The sequence below is a fragment of the Tupaia chinensis genome, unplaced genomic scaffold (genome assembly GCF_000334495.1).
Source record: "Tupaia chinensis unplaced genomic scaffold, TupChi_1.0 Scaffold000187_1, whole genome shotgun sequence".
Taxonomy (NCBI): Eukaryota; Metazoa; Chordata; class Mammalia; order Scandentia; family Tupaiidae; genus Tupaia; species Tupaia belangeri.
The window spans coordinates 2,475,048-2,496,450 of record NW_006159662.1 but is presented as its reverse complement, the minus strand read 5'-3'; the positions used below and the strand labels follow the sequence as shown (position 1 = coordinate 2,496,450).

General features: G+C 43.4%; 1 protein-coding gene across 1 annotated transcript in view; it reads right to left on the bottom strand.

The window, feature by feature from the left end:
* Nucleotides 1-21,403, bottom strand: part of PRKCA (protein kinase C alpha) — a 466,835-nt gene that overhangs the window by 264,253 nt on the left and 181,179 nt on the right. Inside the window, exon 3 of the mRNA XM_006146762.2 lies at nt 17,797-17,879. Within this exon, the coding sequence (XP_006146824.1) occupies nt 17,797-17,879 (83 nt within the window). The remainder of the gene's footprint in view (nt 1-17,796; nt 17,880-21,403) is intronic.

Below are 21,403 nucleotides of genomic sequence, written 5' to 3'. Positions count from 1 at the left end.
TTTCTTCACACTGAATATTCCTAGCTCATCCATGGGGCTCTATGTTATGGCTTCCTCACCCCTCATCTTCCCAGTGCCCCTGGTCATGCCAGCTTCTCTGCTGCCCTTACTGCACATCACACAGCAGGTGAGGTCTGGTATCCACCAAGGAGCACCACTTCTGCTCCGCTCTGCTGCAGATAACAACAGCTGCTGCAATGAACAGTGAGTTTAATAAAATGCTTGCCTTGCTTCAATCAACCCTTGTATCTACTCTCAAGTACTACTATATAATAAGAATATTACAACTGAGTAAACACAATTATTGAAGCTCAAGCTATTTCATTATTAAAATGCTCCTCACAAAACAAATAACTTAGAAGTATAATCACTGAAGGAACCAACAAAGTGTTTAAAGAAAGAAAAGGCTTTAAAAAAAGTCACAAGATTTCCTTATCCTTGGTCAACTTTTACTATCATCAAGAAATATACAAACTCAGTTAATCTCACTCTATCTCAAAATCCATCACAACATCAGGTGAGTAGCAGAAACCTTCCTCTACTGAGGTAAATTCACAGCAACAGTAGTATAGAAAAGGGCAGGTGGACAGAGGCACCCACTGCCCCACACATGCGCAAAGGCAAGGCAGTTCATGTCTACAAGGCAACCCGAAGAATGCACTGTTAGCTACCTGTCCAGTACTCATTTCTCGTCGTTATTACTGCACTCTCTTAATTTTACTCATGGTGAAAATAAGCTCCGATTAAAACAAAAGTACAAATAAACCAAACCTCCTGGATTTTCCAAACAGGACTGGTTATGGCCAACAGAGAGTAGATGGGTGTTGTCAGACAGGGTTTCTGGAAGGGTTCTGTAAAAGGGAGCAGCTTCAGTGGGCCTCTGTGACTTGACCTTCACCTTTGGTTTTCTTCCTACTCAGAGGGTGGATAGAACACTGACAGAGCAGCCGCATTACAGCTACCACACAGCACAGGTGAGGATGCAAGCTACAAGACAAGATGTCTCCACTGAAAGGCAGAAGGGTCTGAGTCCTTCACAAGATCATGGAGAATGTCGTATCAGTCTCACGCCCAGCTCTGGAAATTGGTTAAATGAGCCAAACGATTTAATTCAAGTCAGGTTTAATGCTTAGTCAGGTTACCCGTAAGTCACTTTTAAATGTAATCGCAACTGGATCCGCTTAGCACGTGGCAGTCCGGACATCTGCAACAACCACCTTCATTGCCATACCACTGGGCTAGGTAGAATTCCCAGATAGGTGGGCGTGCTCCAATCAGATAACACTCTGGTTGAAGACAGCTCTTAGTCATATTTCAAAAGAATTACATGGACATGACTAAAGAAAGGTGTAAATACTTCAAAATAACAATTGTAGAATTTTTCAAAATGGTAATGCTCCAAGATTAAATCTAAAAAGAAAATCTCCCCAAGTCAAATACATCATCTTAAAAAAATCAATTATCTGGGACCAGCAGATGGCATAATAGGTACATCGCTGGGCTCCCATACAGCTGATCATGGTTCAAGTCTCGAACCCAGTGTCTTAAACTCATGCCGGGCATATGTGCGTGCATGCCCAAGTCCAGAGAGAATGGAGGAGAAGGGATTGCAGTGTGGCCATCCCCTCTGGTGGGTGATTTCTTGCTTTCTTTCTCTCTGTCTCTATCTTTCTGGAGAGCACATGTGCCCTATAGCAAAACTCTCTCTCCCCAAAGTTTTTTCAATATAAAACAATTTCAATTACCTAGGTTCTTTTCCTTCTATCCCAACAAATTATGCTATACTTAGAATCACTGCAATAACTTTACAGGAAGTTTATGCACCAATTATAAGCATTTTCCTATGTCTCTACAACCATCGTTCTTAATGGCTGCATATCCCATCATACCGATTTGTCACAACTGACTTACCTCACATATCCTACAGTCAAACAAGAATGTTAGGAGAAGACTGATGGCTGCAGAGGCACATCTAAGAGAGAGGACACTGCTTTCGGGCCACTATGCAGCCGTGATTTTCAACGTTAAGATCCTATTTGATAAAAATTATCTTCTAAGCTTTAAATTCAACACTCATGTCACTAATCCAGAATAGCAGACATTCAGAATCTGGGACATTAGTAGGTATTTTGGTTAAATAAGGTGGGTCATACACATTTTAAAATTAATTTTATACCCATTTTCTGAAATCCAGTTTTCTTTAGTTTTGCTAAAGTGTACATGTGCTTCCCAGAGTGAGTGAGAGACTAAGTGAGAAAGCATCCCCCGTGGGAGATGGCCACACTACAATCCCTTCTGCTCCAATCTCCTCTCGGGATTTTGGGCATGCCCACACATGTGCCTTGTGTGATTTTCAAGCCATCGGGTCCAGGACTTGAACCACATAGTCCGCCACGTGAGATCCAGCTGCTTTAACCTCCACATCACCTGCTGGCCCAGTGAAATTCAGATTTTAGAGAGCATGCTTTTTCCTTTGAGATATGTCTAACCGCATCCTAGGTCTCCAGCTTACCTGGCACAGCCAGTGTATTACTACATAGGACGGCATGCCAGTCACAGAAAGGGAAAACTCTGTCAGCTCTAGGACATTTTGTTTTATTGTTAGATGGAAACAAACCCCTGTGAGATTTTCCACTGCTCTTGTAAAAGTAACATACATTCACTCATTCAGCCAACAAATAGTTACTAAGCACTTACTATGAGCCAAGCACCATTCATTCAAGGTTAAATAGAGTAAGATAACGTCCCTGTTCCTGCGGTGCTTCATGTGGCTAGAGGTGGACAACAACCATAGAACAAAGGAGCAATATGGTTTCGGACGATAAATAAGGTTATGCGGCACACGAAAGAGGAAAGAAATACCGATGGAAACCAATGCGTGAAGGTGTGGTCTGAACAGGCCTCCCTAAGGAGCTTTCATCTCAGTGGAGACCTGAATGGTGTGAATGAGTATCGTGGAGCTCTGAGATGCAAGTGAGCTTGGTGAGTTTTGGTCATTGAGGTGGGCGGGAGTCAGACCACAGTCACAGTGGGCTTTGTTGGTCACACAGTACAAAGGCACTTCAAAAAGCTCACAGTAAATGGAGTTACAGTCCAAGTTTATTTTGGTGTAAGAAGTAGAAATCTATCTATAATTATATATAATTTATATATATATATTAAAATATATAAAAAGAGACATAGAGACAGAAAGCGAGAAATCACTCCCCAGGGGGCATGGCCACACCGCAATCCCTTGTCCTCCTTTCTCCTCTAGGGATCTTGAGCATGCACATGCATGTGACTGGTGTGAATTTAAGCCACCGGGTCCGGGACTCGAACTGCAATCAACTACATGGGAGTCCAGCAACATAGCTATTACACTAACTGCTGGTCCCTCCATAAGCTTTTTGAAAGCCCCTTGTATAAATTTTATTCTGACAGTAAAGGAGGGGGACACTGAAAAGTTCAGATGGAGCAACACAATGATGTGATGTAACAGATGTGAAATGCCACTGACTGCTGTTGAGGACAGACTGCAGGGGACAAGAGTGGAAACCAGGACTCATTAGGCAAACCGTTATTTCTCCAGAGGCTGTGTTGGACTCTCTTGTATGTGGCAGCTGGATCAACAGTAATTCCCTCCCAGAGAATGTGATCTGACCCAAGCACACAGCTCCAGAGATACACTGAGCATGGGAACTTGCAGAAAAGGCCCGTTTCACTTCTGCACCTACCATTTTTCTGTCCCACTTCTACTTCTGTACATTAAGTTACTCTAAATTACCAATTCTTAATGGGAAAAAAAAATTAAGATGAATTACCTTAATCCTGGCACATCATTCAAATTTAGCAAATGCAAAAGAGAGCAGCCCCGCCTTTCTAATTTTAAGCCCTGCAGTATGAACTCCTCTTCTTTTTAAGTTTCCCTGGTCTTTTGTGATTAATTTTAGTAACTGGAAAACGACCTGGTTAGGAACAAATGAGTCATAATACAGCTTAATATCTAGAAACCTAAAATCACACCCTTCTACAGAGAATATCATTTTCAAGTATGAAACTCTTACGTTTTAAACATTTCTGCCCTATGTCCACTTTATAATGCTTCCTGCCTTTTAAAAGAAAGAGAAAGAGAGGGAGGGAGGGAGAGAGAGAAGAGGAAGGATGGGCTTGGGACTTGAAGTTACAGAGAGTAAGCAAACTGCCTTCCGAAAGGTATTTGTCTCGGTATGTTTTATGATGTGAGAAGAGTACCATACCATTGTGAAACAGTTTATAACCTGAGCATTCCAAAAGACATTCTTCCATACAGCAATCCCACAACAATACAAATGTCCAGAGAGCTGCCTCTGTCACTTTTGCGTGGATCACATACCCAGGTAGAGTGAGACCCATGATAAGCATGCATCCAGAAAATCAGTCACCGAAAAGAAAGAAATTAAAAATTACCGACACCTTAGCTCTCTATGCCATTTCTCTTGCCCTCAAGTTGTGGTTTGTTATAGGTCTCTCAGAGTAACAGTATAATCAGCGACCCCTTCGAGGAATATCAGTTCAAAATGCGCAATTGATAAAATGAGAATTGCCTTGAGAGAGTTGTTTTTCCCATCAACATTTAATGAAAAAATGTTCACCAAGTTGAAAAATTCTGGCCACAGAGTTAGCAAGCACAGTTCAGAGGGCATCTTGCAGAATTTAGTTGGGCTTAAACTTCAAACACTTCAAAGATGATGCTGGTTGTTTCTATGAGGGTGCTCTGTATGAGATTAACATTTAGATGGATCCATTGAGTAAAGCAAAATGCCCTCCATAGTATGGGAGGGCTTCATCTAATCAACCAAAGGCCTGAACAGAACAAAAAGGCTGACCCTTCCCCAAGTAAGAGAAACTTTTTCCTACTGTACTCAACCTGAAATATCAGTTTTTCCTAAGTCTCGAGCTTGCTATACTTTAGGCTATAACTAGAACTTACATCCTCAGCTCTCCCAGTTCTCAGGTCTTCCGAATCTGATTAGAACTATACCATCTGCCAGTTCTTGGTCTCTAGTTTGCCAGCTCACCCTGCAAATCTTGGACTTCTCAGCCTCCATTGTAAGTCAATTCCTTATATTAAGCCTCTCTATACATACACATACACACACACACACCCCTGGTGGGTTTTTCTTTGCTCTGGAAAACCCTGATTAAGACACCTTTGCAGTGACTCTGGGCTTTGGTCAATGGGGACATCAAGAAACATGATCACAGTAGAAGTTTGTTAAATGTGTGTACACTGAGACTTGTCCTCCTGGATACTGCCAACACCATGTGACAAGCCCATACTACCCTCCTAAAGAGGCCAATGTGGAAGAGGACTGAGGCTTTGCTGGCCAACAGGCCAGCTAATAGCCAATGAGGTCATTATGTGTATCCCTGTAGAAACCCTTGGCAAATATTAAGCAAGAGATTTGTTTCATTCTTCTCAATAACTAGAGCACCACTGAGTGGCGATATGAAGGATGGCCTGGAGGAGAAACAGTCCAGAGTTGGCATGAATGACTCAAAAGGACACATGGGGCCTTAACTAAGATGGCAGCCATCACGATGGAGAGGAGAAATAGCTGAGGGTGGAATCCACAGAACCTGGAGACCTATTAGATATGTAAGACAAAAGTGATGGAGGGAACTAAGACAATCTTGAGACTTCTGGCTTAGGAGACTGGAAAGTTGATAGGCTGGTGTTATTCCAATATATTGGGTTGTCAAAAAAAAAAGTCATGATGCATTTGTGCACGGGGAAACCCAGGAAAAGAAAAAGCCATGACTATTCTAACAACCTAACAGTTTAGGATGCCAGGATTAGGCATTACTTTGGAGAATGGAGGGAATGCAAGGAGAACGGGAAAGTTAGTTATACATGTCCAGGAAGACGTCCTCAACATAAGGAACTTCACTCTTTTCACATCAAGGATATCATGTGGGAGACCATCATACAAGTAGGACCATTCCAATGCCCAATGGCAAAGTTATCACAATAACAATGAGAGTCTCCTTAGAACCTGGCTTTTCTTCTTTGTACATCATTGTCAAATATGTCTGTGGGATATGTAGGATTTTAGAGATAGAAGATGTTGCATGAGTAACGAAATAATTAAAACAAAATAATTTCACTATCCATCCCTCCTCTAGACTGTGTTTGAGGGTGTCACAGCTTCAACATAACGCAAGGGGTCAACAAAAAGTTCATAGAACCTGTATATTGTGAAAAACCCATGCACGGGTTTCAAAGATTTTTTACACCAAAGTGAATTTGTACTTTAATTTTGTTTTCCCATGAACTTTCTGAAGTCCCCTCATAAAATAAACTGTAGAGAAGTGCATTCCCACTTTCCAAATCTCTCTAAGCCACTACCAGACTGAAACACAATTCCCTCCAGTGGGCTCATTTGTTTGTTATAATTGCTTTTGCCCTTAATCCCTCTGTAAATAAATAAATGCCAACAATGTAATGCTTGCTTAAAAAAAAATCCTCAGTGAACTATCCTCCCTTTCCTGGACCCCAGGAAATGTATTCTGTCCACAGACTCTTCCCCAGTCTGAGGCTGGAAATTCTTCAAGAAACAAAAACAGAAAATAGAGCCAAGTGAGGAAGGCATTGGCTAGCTAAGAGACTCTGAGTTCAGTGTGAATAAAAGTGACTCACTAAAATCCAGAAACAACCTCCAGCTTAAGCCAAAAAGCTCCTTGGGCAGGCTTTCAGCTCAGGGTTTGGTTACTTGAAACAAATCTTTTCATAAACCCCATGTCCTGAAAAGTCCTACTCTGCGCCCTCTTCTGGAGAGCCCAGAACAAGTGTCCAAAACTGATCCGGGTTCTCGCCAGGTTTCCCCTGCCCTGCATGCTGTCTTCAGTGGTTAACATCGGTGAACTCTCTTGCAAAGGTTTTTACTTTTAATCTCGCAGGATTATACCATTTCAAATTTCTCTTACCATTTTAAGATTCTCATAGTCATTGACCCCAGACTCTGCCCACCAAAACGGACTCTTCCAGAATCCTTGCCCCTTAAGTTGTCTTTTCTGATCAATCAAGTGGTAATGAGGAAAGAGACAGGGCTGGGATGCAGACAGACCTGGTTCACAGCTTAGTGCTCCTTTACTACTGGGCTCCAGCAGGACACCGACCCAAGCGAGCCACCGTCTTTCACATTTCTACAATGGCAATAACATTTGCCTACTGCATCTGGGTATGCTATTTACTGAAGCAATGATCTGAATAAGGTTTACTCATATATATGGCTTCCTGCAGAGAATAAGCTGTTTGAAGACAAGGGAGATTTTTTTTTTAACCTTTGTATTTCACCGCACCTGTCATGTAATAAATGCTCAAAAACATGTAATGATGATATATAATGAATAAATGCAGGAAAAGCACCAGACACAAAAGCTGTTAAATATGCATCAGGTAACATCATGAGGATGCCACGACTCATGCTATGGAACTTCCAGCTCTAGGCTTCCAAATATTTGAGCTCCAGTGGCAGGCTTTCCAGACAGCATCCCAGCAGTGAACATCTGGTCCAGGTGATCTGATTCTCTGTACATCAGGACCTATGTCTTATTACTTACTCACTAGGATAGGTCAGAACAACACCACCAAAACACGAAATCTTTTCTACCAAGCTGATCCCCAAAATAGTCACAAACTACTGCCTAGGTCCACTTTTTTTTTTTTTTAAAGACATTTTTGCTCTAGGGCATGTGTGCTTTCTGGAGAGACCCATTCTCTCAGGATCTTGGGCACACACACACATGCGCCTACTGTGAGTTTTAAGTCCCCAGGTCTGAGACTTGAACTGCAGTCAACTATGTGGGAGTTCAGTAACATGACCTACGCCATCTACTGGTCCCAGGGCCACCCTTTTTTAAACTAAATTCCAAATAATGAAGACAATGGTACGAAATGTCTCTGAAAAACAGGGAAACCCACCAAGTGTTCCAAGGTGCCAAAATAAGGATGTTGATGAACGCTAATTTTTAGGCATCGGGAACACTCGGTTCAAGTTTCAAGTCTCACTCATATTCAGGTACAGTCACTGGTTACTTAACAATGTGGAGACTTTCTGAGGAATGTGTCACTAGGCAATTTCATGGCTGGATGGACATCATAGTATATGTTGTAGTCACCTACACGGTGGCCTGTTATAAACCAATGCTGTATGGAGTGCCTACCATAATCTTATGGGGATCACTACTGTCTATGCAGTCCATGGTTGACTAAAACATCTTTAGGTGACGCACAACTGTAATTCAAGACCAGATAAATACAACTGGTGATCAAGTCAGATTATCAGACTTGTACCAACTCATTTTCCCTTGGTTCAACTTTTTTTTTTTTTTAAGTATTCACTCTGTTCCAGACCCTGGCACTCAGTTTTCAAAGGAAAAAAACACAGGATTTTCCACAATAAATTCACTGTGTAAATGTGATCACAAAGTAATGTGACCATTAATTTTTAAGAAAACAAACTGTATTAACTAAAGAATTTCCCGAGAGACCACAGAATGAATCCCACATGCTGCCAATTCTAAACACAAGGTCTCTTCAGCCTGATGTCTGCGAGAACTGCTAAGGGACACAAGAAAAATCACTCTCCCTCCTCTACCACTTTCCTTCCTCTTTCACCCAAAACAGTCCAGCCCACCTTAAGAAGCCCCTTATTCTGAGCCATTTGACTGAACTTTCAGATGCTTCCCCAGTCTCACCACTCTAAGACTGACAATTTGCCGAGAGTGGAGATTTTGAGAAGAACGCGTGACTGATCATATATGCCTTTAAATAATTGGAGTTCCAAAGACATTTGAGCAGTGACAACCCAGACCACTGGACTAAGCTGAAAAGCCCCAGGGCGAGTCCCTGAAAACGTGCCTTTTGGGAAGTGGCTGAAATACAAGCTCTTCAGTTACAGTTATGCCACGTCTGCTCAGCAGATCAAGAACAGAACCCAAAGCCAACGTGCAATCCTCTCCTTTCTTACGGGCCAGAACTTGGAAGGTCTAGGGAAGAAGCGTCCCACCACCTAGCTATCTCCTCCAGCTCCTCAGAACTGTGGATGAGGAGCTAAGGCTTCGAGGCTATTTTTAATTCCCAGCTAAATTAATTTGGCGCAAATGCGGCAGGAGTCCCTTCACTTGTAGGAAATACTTCTGTTACTGTGAATCTGGTACATAAAATAATCCACCCACTGCAGAACAGAATTAGCATTGGTTTTTTTTGTCGGGTTTGTTTCCCTGACATAACTTCATTTTAAGGTTTCCTGTGGCAGCATGGCCAGTGGGGAAGGGTCCTTGTGGGCCAGCACTGAGGGTGGTTCAGAACTCGTCAAAAGGCGTACTCACTCTAATATTCTACTAGGATGTGCAGAACCTGCAGGTCCTCCCACAGATCTCTGCCACCTGATCTAGGTGCTGCTGGACAATGGCAGTTAAGAGATCTCACTCCCTTGGGCCAGCAAGAGAAACAGGAAAAACCTGGACTACTTATCTATTAAAAAATGTTAAAACAAATTAGGGCTAAGTGGTACTGCAGCCACATGGTACTGCAGCGGCAATGCACCCACATTGGAAAGGTCCTGGGTTCTTATCCCAGAGCCACTCTGAGCATGCTGTGATCCAGCTTGTCTGAGACTGGGTGTGGATCATGGAGTGGGGACCCCACTGGGAATATTCCTGTTTCTCTTATGGTAGAAATAAATAAATAAACTTTTAAAAAAAGGAATTGAAATACATCTTAAAATGTCACCATCTTCATGAAGCCCTTGTTCCTCCAGTAGTTGCTCGCTCTTCTCTCACACTCAACAGCCTTTTGTTTCTTCCCTACTTCCTGTAGTCATTCTACATACTCTTCTTTTAAAATAATTCTTTTATTTATTATATTTATTTTATTTATTACTGTTGTTTAATTTGACCAGAGAGAGAAAGGGAAAGTGAGAAAGCAAGCCACCAGGTCTGGGACCCGAACTGTGGTCAGCCATGTGAGAGTCAGCACCTTAACCACACACCAATTAACGGCTCCCATCCTAGACAATCTTACGACGCAATTATTTTGCATGCTAGGCTTCTCCTTGTGATGAAAGGATAATCCCTGTACTGGGAAGACAGGGACTTCTTTCATCTTTGTATCCATTCCTTCTCGAAAGACCCTCAGATTCCATAGAGGAATCTTTTCACTATACTCCTACATTTTAAATGTAACTTTTTAGCAACTTTTTAGCCACTTTTTATTGGCTAAAGCATTTAAAAATGCTTTAAGACATAACTATTTGCTCACAAATTATCTTATTTCCATATTATAGGTAAAAGTACTCTTGGGAAAAAAATAGAATAATTATTTCTAGACAGTTTAAATGCTTTGAGTATTGTTATAAGTGAATCCTTGGAACGTTGAATCTTAAACAATTTGGCAGTCATTTGTATTTATTTATTTATGTTTGTTTGTTTAACTTGCTGTAGGGTGTGTATGCTCACCAGAGAAAGAAAGGGGGTGGGTGGAGTAAGAAAGCCCCTCTGGGGAAGAGAACTTGCAATCCTTCTTGGGATTTTGGGCATGGAGGCACGTGCATCTGGCGTGTTAGTCAAGTCACTGGGTCTGGGACCCAATCTACACATCCACCAGGTGGGATCCAGCCACCTTAACCACCATGTCACCTGGCTGGCCTATATTTGGTTGGTTTTCAAGACACCAAGGAAAACTGGAGACAAGAGAATTCTCAAGGTTATAGTAAAGAAAATAAAGCAATTTTGCTTTCAGGACATATAGCCCTCCACAGACTCTAGCTTCACATCAGATACCACTTTTGCGTGGTAGAAGTTTGTGCCATCGGTTTCATTTTTAGTTCTAAGTGTTTACAGTCGACGTTTAGCTTTTCTAAATGACTGTTTTATGATCTGCACAGACCTGAAGATGTACCCAGCTCCTTCAAAGAAAATCTTCCTATCTTTTAACAAGTTAATTAATTTCTTCATCTGGCGACCCTCCAACCCTTCTCACAGGTGTCACGAATTTGTGACACCACCTGCCTAAATGTTGGCTGTCTCCCAGGTGAAGTAGAGCCACGACTCAGATGTCACATGAATTCTGTTCAATGGCATGTTCAGCTAGGAAAAATGCAAAATACTGTGTGAGCAGTTTCTCTTCAGACAGGCTGAGGTCACTGGCAAAAATGCACAAGGCAAACAAAAACCCAGGCTCCAGAAGAATGCAAAGGAAAACACAACAGAAGCTTGTTATCTCCGGGAGCTTGGAGCCTTGTAACCAATCACTCCCAATCCTGTCTCACTTGCTCACATGTCCACCTTTCCAATGCATGGATCAGTGTTTGAATGATTATGTGTAAAGGGTTGTTTAGCATTTGTATTATTTTCTATGTATCACCTCACCATGGTTTCTCATCCTGCAACTTTACAGACGGAAAAGAGGGGGAGAAAGCTATGGTACCTTATGCCTTTAAGAGCAAGACTGACATGGGTATGCTCCTCTGAGACAGCTGCTTTATAGTTTTTTTGCACTTAAGGCGCGTGGAAAAAAAAGTGAAAAGAAAAGGACTGTATGTACTAACAAGCGCATGCGCGCATTTCCCCGGAAGGCTCAAACGCTGCATGTTCTCTCTAGCAGGGTGGTCTCCGTGAACCGGCCTACTTAAGATGGAGACTGTTCTAAGGTCAAGAAACAACCTAGACTAGGACCAGCAGTTGGCATAATGGCTATGTCGCTGGACTCCCATGTAGTCGACCGCAGTTTGAGTCCTAGACCCAGTGGCTTAAACTCACACCAGGCGCATGTGCATGCGTGCCCAAGATTCTGAGAGGAGAATGGAGGAGAAGGGACTGCGGCGTGGCCATCCCTCTGGGGGGTGATTTCTTGCTGTCTGTCTTTCTCTGTCTCTCTGGTGGCTGCATACGCCTTACTATAAAAATCTAACAAAAAAAAAGAAAGAAAGAAAAAGAAAACCGTGGCCACAAGGGCATGGCCCTGGGCTGCATTCGGAGGCTGTGCACCTAAGTCACAACTGCTGCAGGACTTAGAGGTCCTGTCCTACGCTCAGTGGGGAGCGCACGGCCTTCACGAGCCAGGTAGCACAGAGCCCAGGCTTTGCAGCTTGGGAGTCCTGGCTGCAAGGACAGGTGGCAGCCGGGAATGAGTTCACCTCTAACAGTAGGTTCTCTAAAACCTCTCTTGTCTCTTCTCTACTCAGCACGCATGGGGCTGCACTTCAAGTCTAGGAAACACTTGGCTGTTTTTCTTTAGACATGCTGGTAGGGAATGCCTGGCCATAGAAAACTGCTCATCCAGAGGCAGGAAAGGAAGGGCTTAGAAATTGGCCTGACGATCTTCAAAGGGTCCTTCCATTGAATACAGGAGCCTTTTCTTCTCCAAATTCTCTGCCCTGATGCATGCTTTCAATTGTGATTGTTCCTTGAGTCTTGAAGAATATCTCTATTCAAAAGAATTTTTAAAGTTTATTTCATTCACCTCTGAGATACCGAAAGAGAGGTCGGGGACAGCCCAACAGGGTCTTCACACTGCGACCCACCCCAGCCAGCTGGGATCACAGGCTGCTGTAGTCTGAGGACTGCTACTTTATTTCTTCCAGACTTTTCCTTTCATTTTGAAGAGGACAGAGCAAGTACAATATTTGCAGGTTTCACAAAGCTTATAACTTTTTTCTCCCCATCTGTGAATGCTGTGGAGACTGCTGAGTACAGTGAAGGCATTATTAAGCAGTACATAAATAGTGTAACTTAACCATTCCCACATGGTATTGGAAAAAAAATCTTAATTAAAAATTTTAAATGTTTCAAAGGGAAAAATTGGTGGGGAGGGGAAGTTCTCTCTCTTAAATTGTATCTCCTTTTATCCCTGGTCCTTCCATTCCTCAGTCTTTCTCATGGCCTCTGGCACTTCCTTAACACCCACACAGACTGTCAACAAACATACCAGGCACCAGCTATCAACGCGCCCCACCACAGCTCAACAAGCCAAGGCACTGACCTCCCCCCACCCCCTTCATGGCCAACTCCCCCTGGAAGAGTTCGTCATACACCCACCGGCTACTCAAGAAACAACATCAAGAGATGGTATTCCAGATCATCCATGCCTTTCTTCACTATGCCTCAGCCTCGTTATTTACAAATAAGGGTAACTCATATAAATACTGAACACTTCTTTTGGTTCAGTATTCCTGTGACTTAAAAACTTACTCAGAAAAGGATAAAACATCCTACTATCTCCATTCATATCTGTCTCCTGATGCCTTCGTTTTTCTCCAGCTGCTTCTGTGGTACAGTTCAGTTTAGCCACCCTGGGCCTTCCTACAACTTTCTTACCGACGTGTATAGTCAGCCCTTCTGCCCATAGCCAGATCATGCTTCTCATGCTCTGGCTGCAGAAAGCCTTACATGCAGGGCTCCAAGGACCAAAAACACCCTTGCTCTTTGGAAGACACTGTACGATCCTTTGAGAATCAGACAGGCTGGACTGGCGGAGCATCGGTAGCTTCTAAATATCTCAAGTGCTTTTTTCTCTCATATTTAAAAAAAAATAAGATAACAAATCACCTCCTCTCATCTTCATTGCCCAGGATATTAAACTGTGAGGCTCGGCATCTACAACAAGTCAACTCAACGCACAAACGAGCAGGAACAGAGCTGAGCTGAGGATCGGGTCGCAGGTGGGCCTCCCGTACGTGCCACAGCAAGCACTTCTCTGAAGCGTCTTGGCTGGTCTGGCTCCGTGAGTAGGAACCACATACTGTTCATTCCAACAGCACAACAATTCTGAGCATGAAAGCAGTTACCCCAATTCACAAGCACTAGTTGCTCTATAGCCGGCATAAGCCAAGATTTCCCCATAAACAAGTCTATTTTGCACAAACAGGACAGTCTCTGTTTATGAGCAACATTGAAACTGTCTGGACCCAGTCTCAGTGGCATGGACAGTGGGGGGCAGATGTGTGAGGCTGGACCTGTGTGGCAGGCTCTGGGCCCAGACTCAGCTCAACCTGGGCACATCAGGTTTAAGTGTGAGAGTGCCAGAATCCTGGCTAGCTAGTCGGGGCTGGAGGGAGGGGATCACCTACCTCAGGAAATAAGTGAATAAATCAATCTTTAAAAATAAAACAAACTTACAGAGCATTCATAGCAAATTCCCATTACGGTCAGAGAACTGGCCTCTGGCCCCTTTAGGAAATGATTAAATCAGTATTATGCTCAACCGGTTTTCCTCCTCCTCCTCTGGCTGCTCTCTCTTGTTCTGATCTTTCCTTATCATCCAACCTGTTAGAATCCCCTAGTCTCTCTCATCTGACCTAATCCCTTCTCTCCTCACTCTGTGTCTTCTTTCTAGGCAAGGTGGTCCATCCCAGGGCTGTCAAACAACCCAGGAATCTGTATGTTCAGGACACATCCTACTTCTGACTTCCACAACTGTGTTCACACACAATCGTCTTCTCTCGGTCAGGTTTCTCACAATGAACTTTTCTGTTATGGTCTGACTGTGCCCCTTGTGATTCACATGCTGAAATCTAGCTGCTGAGGTGATAGTATTAAGAGGTGGTGCCTTTAGGAGGTAACTGAGTCATAAGGGTGGAGCCCTTGCAAGTGGGATCAGCTTTCATAAAGGAGGTCCAAGGGAGGTACGCATCCCTGGAGCAGCTTTCAGCCCTTCTGCCTTCCAGAAGGATGGCAATAAGGCACCATCTCCGAGGCAGAGGGCATCCCTCACCAGACAATGAATCTTCTGGCATCTTGATCTTAGACTTTACAGCCTCCAGAACTGTGAAAAGTATGTTTCTATTATTTATAAATTGCCCACTCTATAGTATTTTGTTACACCTGCCAGAACAGACTGGAATAATGCCTAAAGTCAAACTGTTGATCTGCCCCATCTCACTCACCAAATGTATGTATGTCTTCCTCCAGAGTCTCCAAGACCTCAAAGTGCCTCTGTGCAGTCACATGTTCAGGCCAGAAACTTTAAAGTCATTCTCAACATCTCCCTGGCCCCTCAGGGACCAACGAGTGCTGATCTGGCTCCTAAATGTATCCTGAGTGGCTTCCCTCTGCCCATCCTCACTGCCTCCACCTACTGCAAGCTCCCACTACCATGCTCTGGAGAGCAAGCACCTCTGTGCGGGTTCTCCAGCCTTTGGTATTTGCCTATCTGTGCCAGGACACCAGATCCACTTCCTGCCAATCCATTTCCTACAAGGCAACCAGAGCGACCTTTGAAAGATGCAAGTGAGATGACATAAATGCTAGATTAAAACTTCTCCTCCTGTTCCCACTGCTCCTAAGACTGTGTTCAAAGTTCTTAACTAGACATCCAATGGCCCAGCCTTCTCAGCTGTCTCATAGACTGAGCCCCTTTCTGCATCTCGGCTTCCTTATTTGTTCTTCCTTTTGTCTGAAACAGGTTTTTCTAGGACATCTTAAGCCCAGCATGCACATGCACTCATGCACTCATGCATTCCATCCCTGGGTATGCATATGCATTCCCTTTTACCTGTTTTCTACCCACACTTGATGCTCACTTTAAATGCCCTTTCCTCAAGACAGCCTTCCCTGAACACCTAGAGGAGGTCCTGCCCAGTGCACCTGCATGTTATTTTCATTTGTGACTTTCTTTTTCAGAGGTTTTTTGGAATAGGACACATATACTTGCCAGAGAGACAGAAAGTGAGAAATCACTTCTCACCAGGGATATCCATGATGCAATCCCTTCTCCTCCATTCTCCTCTTGGGGTTTTGGTCACACACACATATGCCCAGGGTGAGTTTTAAGCCGCTAGGTCCAGAACTGAACTGAGGTTGATTACGTTGGAGTCCAGCAATGTAACCATTATGCCATCTACACGTCTCCATTTGTGACTTTTTAATGTCTACTTTCCCCAGCACAATGTCCTTGAGGGCATCGAGCACATCCCATGCCCTGCAAATAGTGTGGCTCATTATAGATTCTCAATAAGCAATATTCAACCTGAAGAATGAAAGATGGCAGAGAAGAATGGACCAGACAGTAACCACCCATACTCCTGAAGCCTGCCCGTATAGCCTCCCCATTCTTGGTGAGGCAGAAATGGAGGAAGACAGAAGGGAAACAAAGATAAAATGGGAAGACAAAGAGGAGAATAAAGAGCAAGGAAGTAAAAGAACTACCGCATGACACTTGAGGACAACCTCAAACAAGAATAGCAGGACTTGGGTTTTGTAGAACAGTTGGTACTCTAGTTTCCATGTATTTTTATCTTGTAAATGCCCCAGTTGGAGGCAATATTCCAGGAAGAAAGGAAGTGTAGAAAGTAGAGGCGGGAGAGGAAATGACAGTAACTAGAGATTTGTTGTACTTCGGGAAGTATTGGCGTTCACGAGCTTAGTCTTCTTTGTCCATAGAGATATAAAACAAGATGACCTGTGAGGTCCATTCTGGCTCCCATGTTGTTATAGTCTTTGGGGAAACCTCAGGTGGGTCCAGACCCATGGCAACCACTCTACCCTGCTTTAACCAAGTCATGGCATGGTAAGTTCCTTCACTATTTGTGTTACAACAACACAAATCTAATTCCTTGGAGTCCACTGTAGAAATGTCATGTTCGAGAAAGAGAAGGCGGCACCCCTGTCTGCACTGACAAAGTCACTTTGAAATCAGTTTCCTGACAGGAACAAGAAAGGTGGAGATTGCTGGAAGCACATATCTTAACTACGAGTGACTAGGGGCCAGCAGGTGGTATGGTAGTTAAGGCACTGGACTCCCACATGGCTGACCTTGGTTCAAGTCCTAGACCTGGTGGCTTGGAAGTCACCCTGGGCATGTGTGCATGCCCAAAATCCCAGGAGGAGCATGGAGGAAAAGAGACTATGGTGTGGCCATCCTCCCAGAGGTGATTTCTCACCTCCCCTCTCACTGTCTCTGTCTCTCTCCAGTGAGCGCACGTGTCCTAGGCAAAAATCTTAAAAAACAAAAGCATTAGTGACTTAGTGACTAAACTGATCTGACACAAAACAAGTCAGGATGATGAAATAGCTACTCTTCTAGGCCAGGCAAACAAAATTTTTTTTCTAGTTAAAATACTACTTTGCACGGAACAGCCCAAGTTTCTTTCCATCCAATATGTCCTGGAAAGCAGCATTTCCATGCCTTCTTGCTATCAGTCTTCTATGTCAATCAGTATTTCAGTAGAGATGCAACAGAGACCTTCAGTGGAAACAGGCAAGATTAGGACAAAAATAAACTCTTGTGTTCACACGTGGGCAGCTTCAGAGATCACTGCTCAGTGAAACAGATGCTGAATGACTCCAATCAACAGTGGCGTTCATGACACAGAATGAAAAGGCAGCTAGGAGCTCAATCATGCAGACCAGAAGCAGGGCTGTTACACTGGCCGAAACCAGGAACAGGTCTATCAGTTAACAAACCTTTGGAAATAAACGGAGGGGTGATGGCGTTCATTGCAAAATTCGTCAACATTTTTTAGGGTAGAGCAAGTCGCACTGTGTGTGTGAAAGCTTTGACTGTAAATTTGGTGGATTTAGTCATTGTGACTGCCCGGAGTGGAAGAGTACAGGCTCACAAGAAATTCTCCTCTAGAGAATTTCCCTGAGAAACAGTTCAATGCCCCACAGAACTACAAATCTGCTCACTGGTACATGCCAAAGTTAGGTGAGACTAATTGGGATGTCATCCCATGAATAATATGTGCCAAAACAACAGCTGTAAAGGCGTTTTTAAAAATTAAAGCTCAGAAATTTGCATTAACATCAAATAATGGCTTCCAGACTACTTACGTCAGTGTCAGGCCCCTTATCCGCACCAGGACAAGAAAATGTAACAAACTCATGGCACCTCTTGTGGACCACAAAACAGCAAACTGGAGGAAAGAAAAGAAAACTAAAATTAGAATAGTCTACATTGAATACACAACTCTTTTCCAAACAGTAGGCTACTTACTGTTAGAGTCTATTTAATTTTACTACACACAGATAGGACCTTATAAACAGTGATCCAAGGTATTTCATTGAGAATCAGCAGCAGTTGGTATAGACTGGACTCATAATATCATAGGACCACAATACTAGTGCTGGGAGGTGATGAGGAAATGTAGACTGCAAATATCACTCACTAAATGTTGAGGGACAAGAGAGCCAGACAAGACAAAACGGCTTCCCTGGGTGTAAACCAGGAATCAAAATCTGGCGAGCTAATCAGTGCAGCAATAATGCAACGCTCAGCGATGCTGAGACCACAGGGTCCTAGGTTCACGTCCCAAGGCTTCCCTATACACACTGGGTGTGTGAGAGCAGATGCACGAGCCCGTAATCCTAGCTGGTTGAGGGCGGGTCACAGAGGGAATACACTACTGGGGTTGCACTTGCTCTCAATTGTAGAAGAAATAAACGAACAAGGCTTAAAATATGTTTAACTACAGAAAGACAGGGGTTACCCACCTACTATGTGGCAGAGCTGGGAGGCATACTAAGATTGCTTGACTCTGTGGCCCCTTTCCTTTCATGTCATATCCATTAACAGGATAACAGGAGCAGAAAGGATATCAGAGCCCTTAACAAGATTTTCCACGTGAGTGACAGGAAATGGACACATACCCGTAATAATAATAATAATAATAATAAATATGCACAAATGAACACACACACTCATATGATATGATATGATATGATAAGCCAGAGGACAAAGATATGGGTAGATCATGATTCATTGCTTCCTTTTCAAATAGTAATACCTTTTTTAAAAAGTTTATTTATTTATTGCATAAGAAAGACAAAGAGAGTGAGAGAGAGAGTGAGAGAGAGAGAGAGAGAAGGTGTGTATCGCCACAAGGTCCTCAACTGCAACGGAATGCTACATGCTAGCCTCAGCCACCCGGGGAGATTTTAGATATAAACTGAAGACCTTCCCAGAGGGGGTTCATGCTGCAGAAGACTGTGCTGTTACCACTGTACTACCACAGCTGGCGTGACCCCTTAAGTAGTTTTCCTTTTTTTTTTTTAAGATTTAATTTTAATTTTATTCATCATTATTTATTATTTTAAAAATTTGATCAGAGTGAGACAGAGAGAGAGAGGGAAAATGAGAAAGCAATCAGCCAGATCTGAGACTTAAACCATGGTCAGCCATGTGCGAGTCCAGCACCTTAACCACTATGCCACCTGCTGGTTCCAGTAGTTTTCTTCTAACAGGATCACAATATAATATCACTACTATATATATATATATATATTGTATACAAAATACATATATATATATTTAAAGGAAATGTATGTTTGGCAGTGATCACACAAAGAGTTGAACATGGAAGTGGGAACCATCCACCAGAAGGTGACCCATGAAGAATCCTGAGGGTGAGCCTCGGTAGAAGTGGAGACACTCTGGGTGAGGGATTTTCCTTAGCTGAGGCTGGCTGCCTGCAACAGCCACCACACCAGCCTGTCCTGCAGTGGGCAGGAGGCGGTGAGTGTGAAGCGGAAAAAACCTCCCCTGACTGCCCTGGCAGTGCTGAAGCACTCAAAGGCCAGCACGTAATTACCTCCATGAGCCTGCAAAGGAGCGGTCTTTCCACTGTTTCTGCTAAAAGCATCTCGACTGCAAAACTCCCCGAGGATGGATAATAAAGCAGCCCTGTGATGGCACAAATGAATCTCATCTGCTTGCTCTCCCCAGGCACAAACTCATCTTTCATTCATTGGAATTAGAAAGATAAGTTACTAACGGAAAAAGGTTACAGGGGCATTATTTCCTCATCATAGTTTATTATGAATATGGTGTTTTGAGAAAAAAAAAATTCTGATTCCCTACTTAATCATTTAGGTATCTGGGGCTTTCATTTCTATTTCTTTAAAAAAAAACTTGTTTCTATTTCCTTTAAAAACAAAACAAACTTCTTCTCACTCAGTGAACATTAAGAAAATCCATATCTGGGACCAGCAGTTAGTGTAATGGCTATATCACTGGACTCCCACGTAGTCAACCGCAGTTCAAGTCCTGGACCCGGTGACTTAAACACACACTGGGTGCATGTGCGTGCGTGCCCAAGATCCCAAGAGGAGAATGGAGGAGCGGGGATTGAGGCATGGCCATTCCCCCAGGGGGTGATTTCTTACCTTCTGTCTCTCTGTCTCTCTCTCTCTGTCTGGCAAGTGCACGTGCCCTATAGCAAAACGAAAAAAGAAAAAAGAAAAGAAAAGAGAAAAGAAAAGAAAATCCCTATTTGTCCAATACATTTCCAAGGATGGGTCAGTTTTTTCACCGGTCCCTTCTTTGTGCGCTCACACATCACTGCAATTACAGGCCTGCGGCTGGAAGTACAACTATTCAATCTTCAAAAAATCTCTTCCATCATATTTTACCTTAAGAAGAACCAGGTACTCCCTGCTCAGTATAATTTGTAGGGGATGCAATAAAATTTCACCTATCTTAAAACCACTTCTGTCCCTCCTGCCTCCCCTCAATATTCCCACTTCATGTGACAGGGTCCCCTAGCAGGAGGCAAACAGAGTGGTCACATGCTTCCTGGCAGTCATTCATACATGTGAGTTATCTGAGGATAAAGACCCATAAGCGCCTGTGCAAAGACTCAAGATTCACAATGGATAATCTCCAAAGAAGAAACAGAATAGGCCATTCCTGGGTGACAAAGGAGAGGAAGCTCAGTTTCCCCTTCCCTTCTCCCTGCCTGGACGTTGGCTGACTCTGATTGGACACAGGATTTGCCTGGGAAATCTGTCCCAGAAAACCTAGCAACAGGTCGAATGATTCCAAAAATCAATGATGGCTGGTCTTGCCCTTTGGTTTTCAAGTTAAGGGAATGCACATTTTGTAAGACAATATAATAGAAAACATTAGGGAAGTCTTCCTAGTGCAAATAAAGAGAGGAAAAAGACCCACCCAATAAGACCAAAGAATGCCCTGGGTTTACCTGAATATGGACAGCATGGGTTTTCTTCTGGCTGAAAATCAAAAGCTATGCTTTATCCTTTTTTTTGTGGCAGAGGGTGGTACCTCTAAAGAAACTCATTTTACTATGTTAATGTGGAGCAAGGGGAATTGGGAAGGAGTATAAGGTGGTACCTGTCCCATAAACACCTTTGACAAATACCTGCCAGACCTGGGCAGGAAGGAAGGCCACCTATAGGCAGTGGCCGATCATCGTTCTGGAAAGGAGGAGGGACACATGTCACGGCAGATCCCTCACAGTCCAGAGTTTGTCCTGGGGGCCAGAATCTGGGCCCTTCAACTAGTCTGTGCTTGAGCAAGAACAGTCTGTCCTGTGAGACTCTGGGATGGAGCCTCATTTTCAAAGACTTTGGGTCACCTCTGCTTGTATAACCAAATGAGAGGTTTTGAAAATAGGAAGCTCTCCTGCGGCTTAAAGTCACA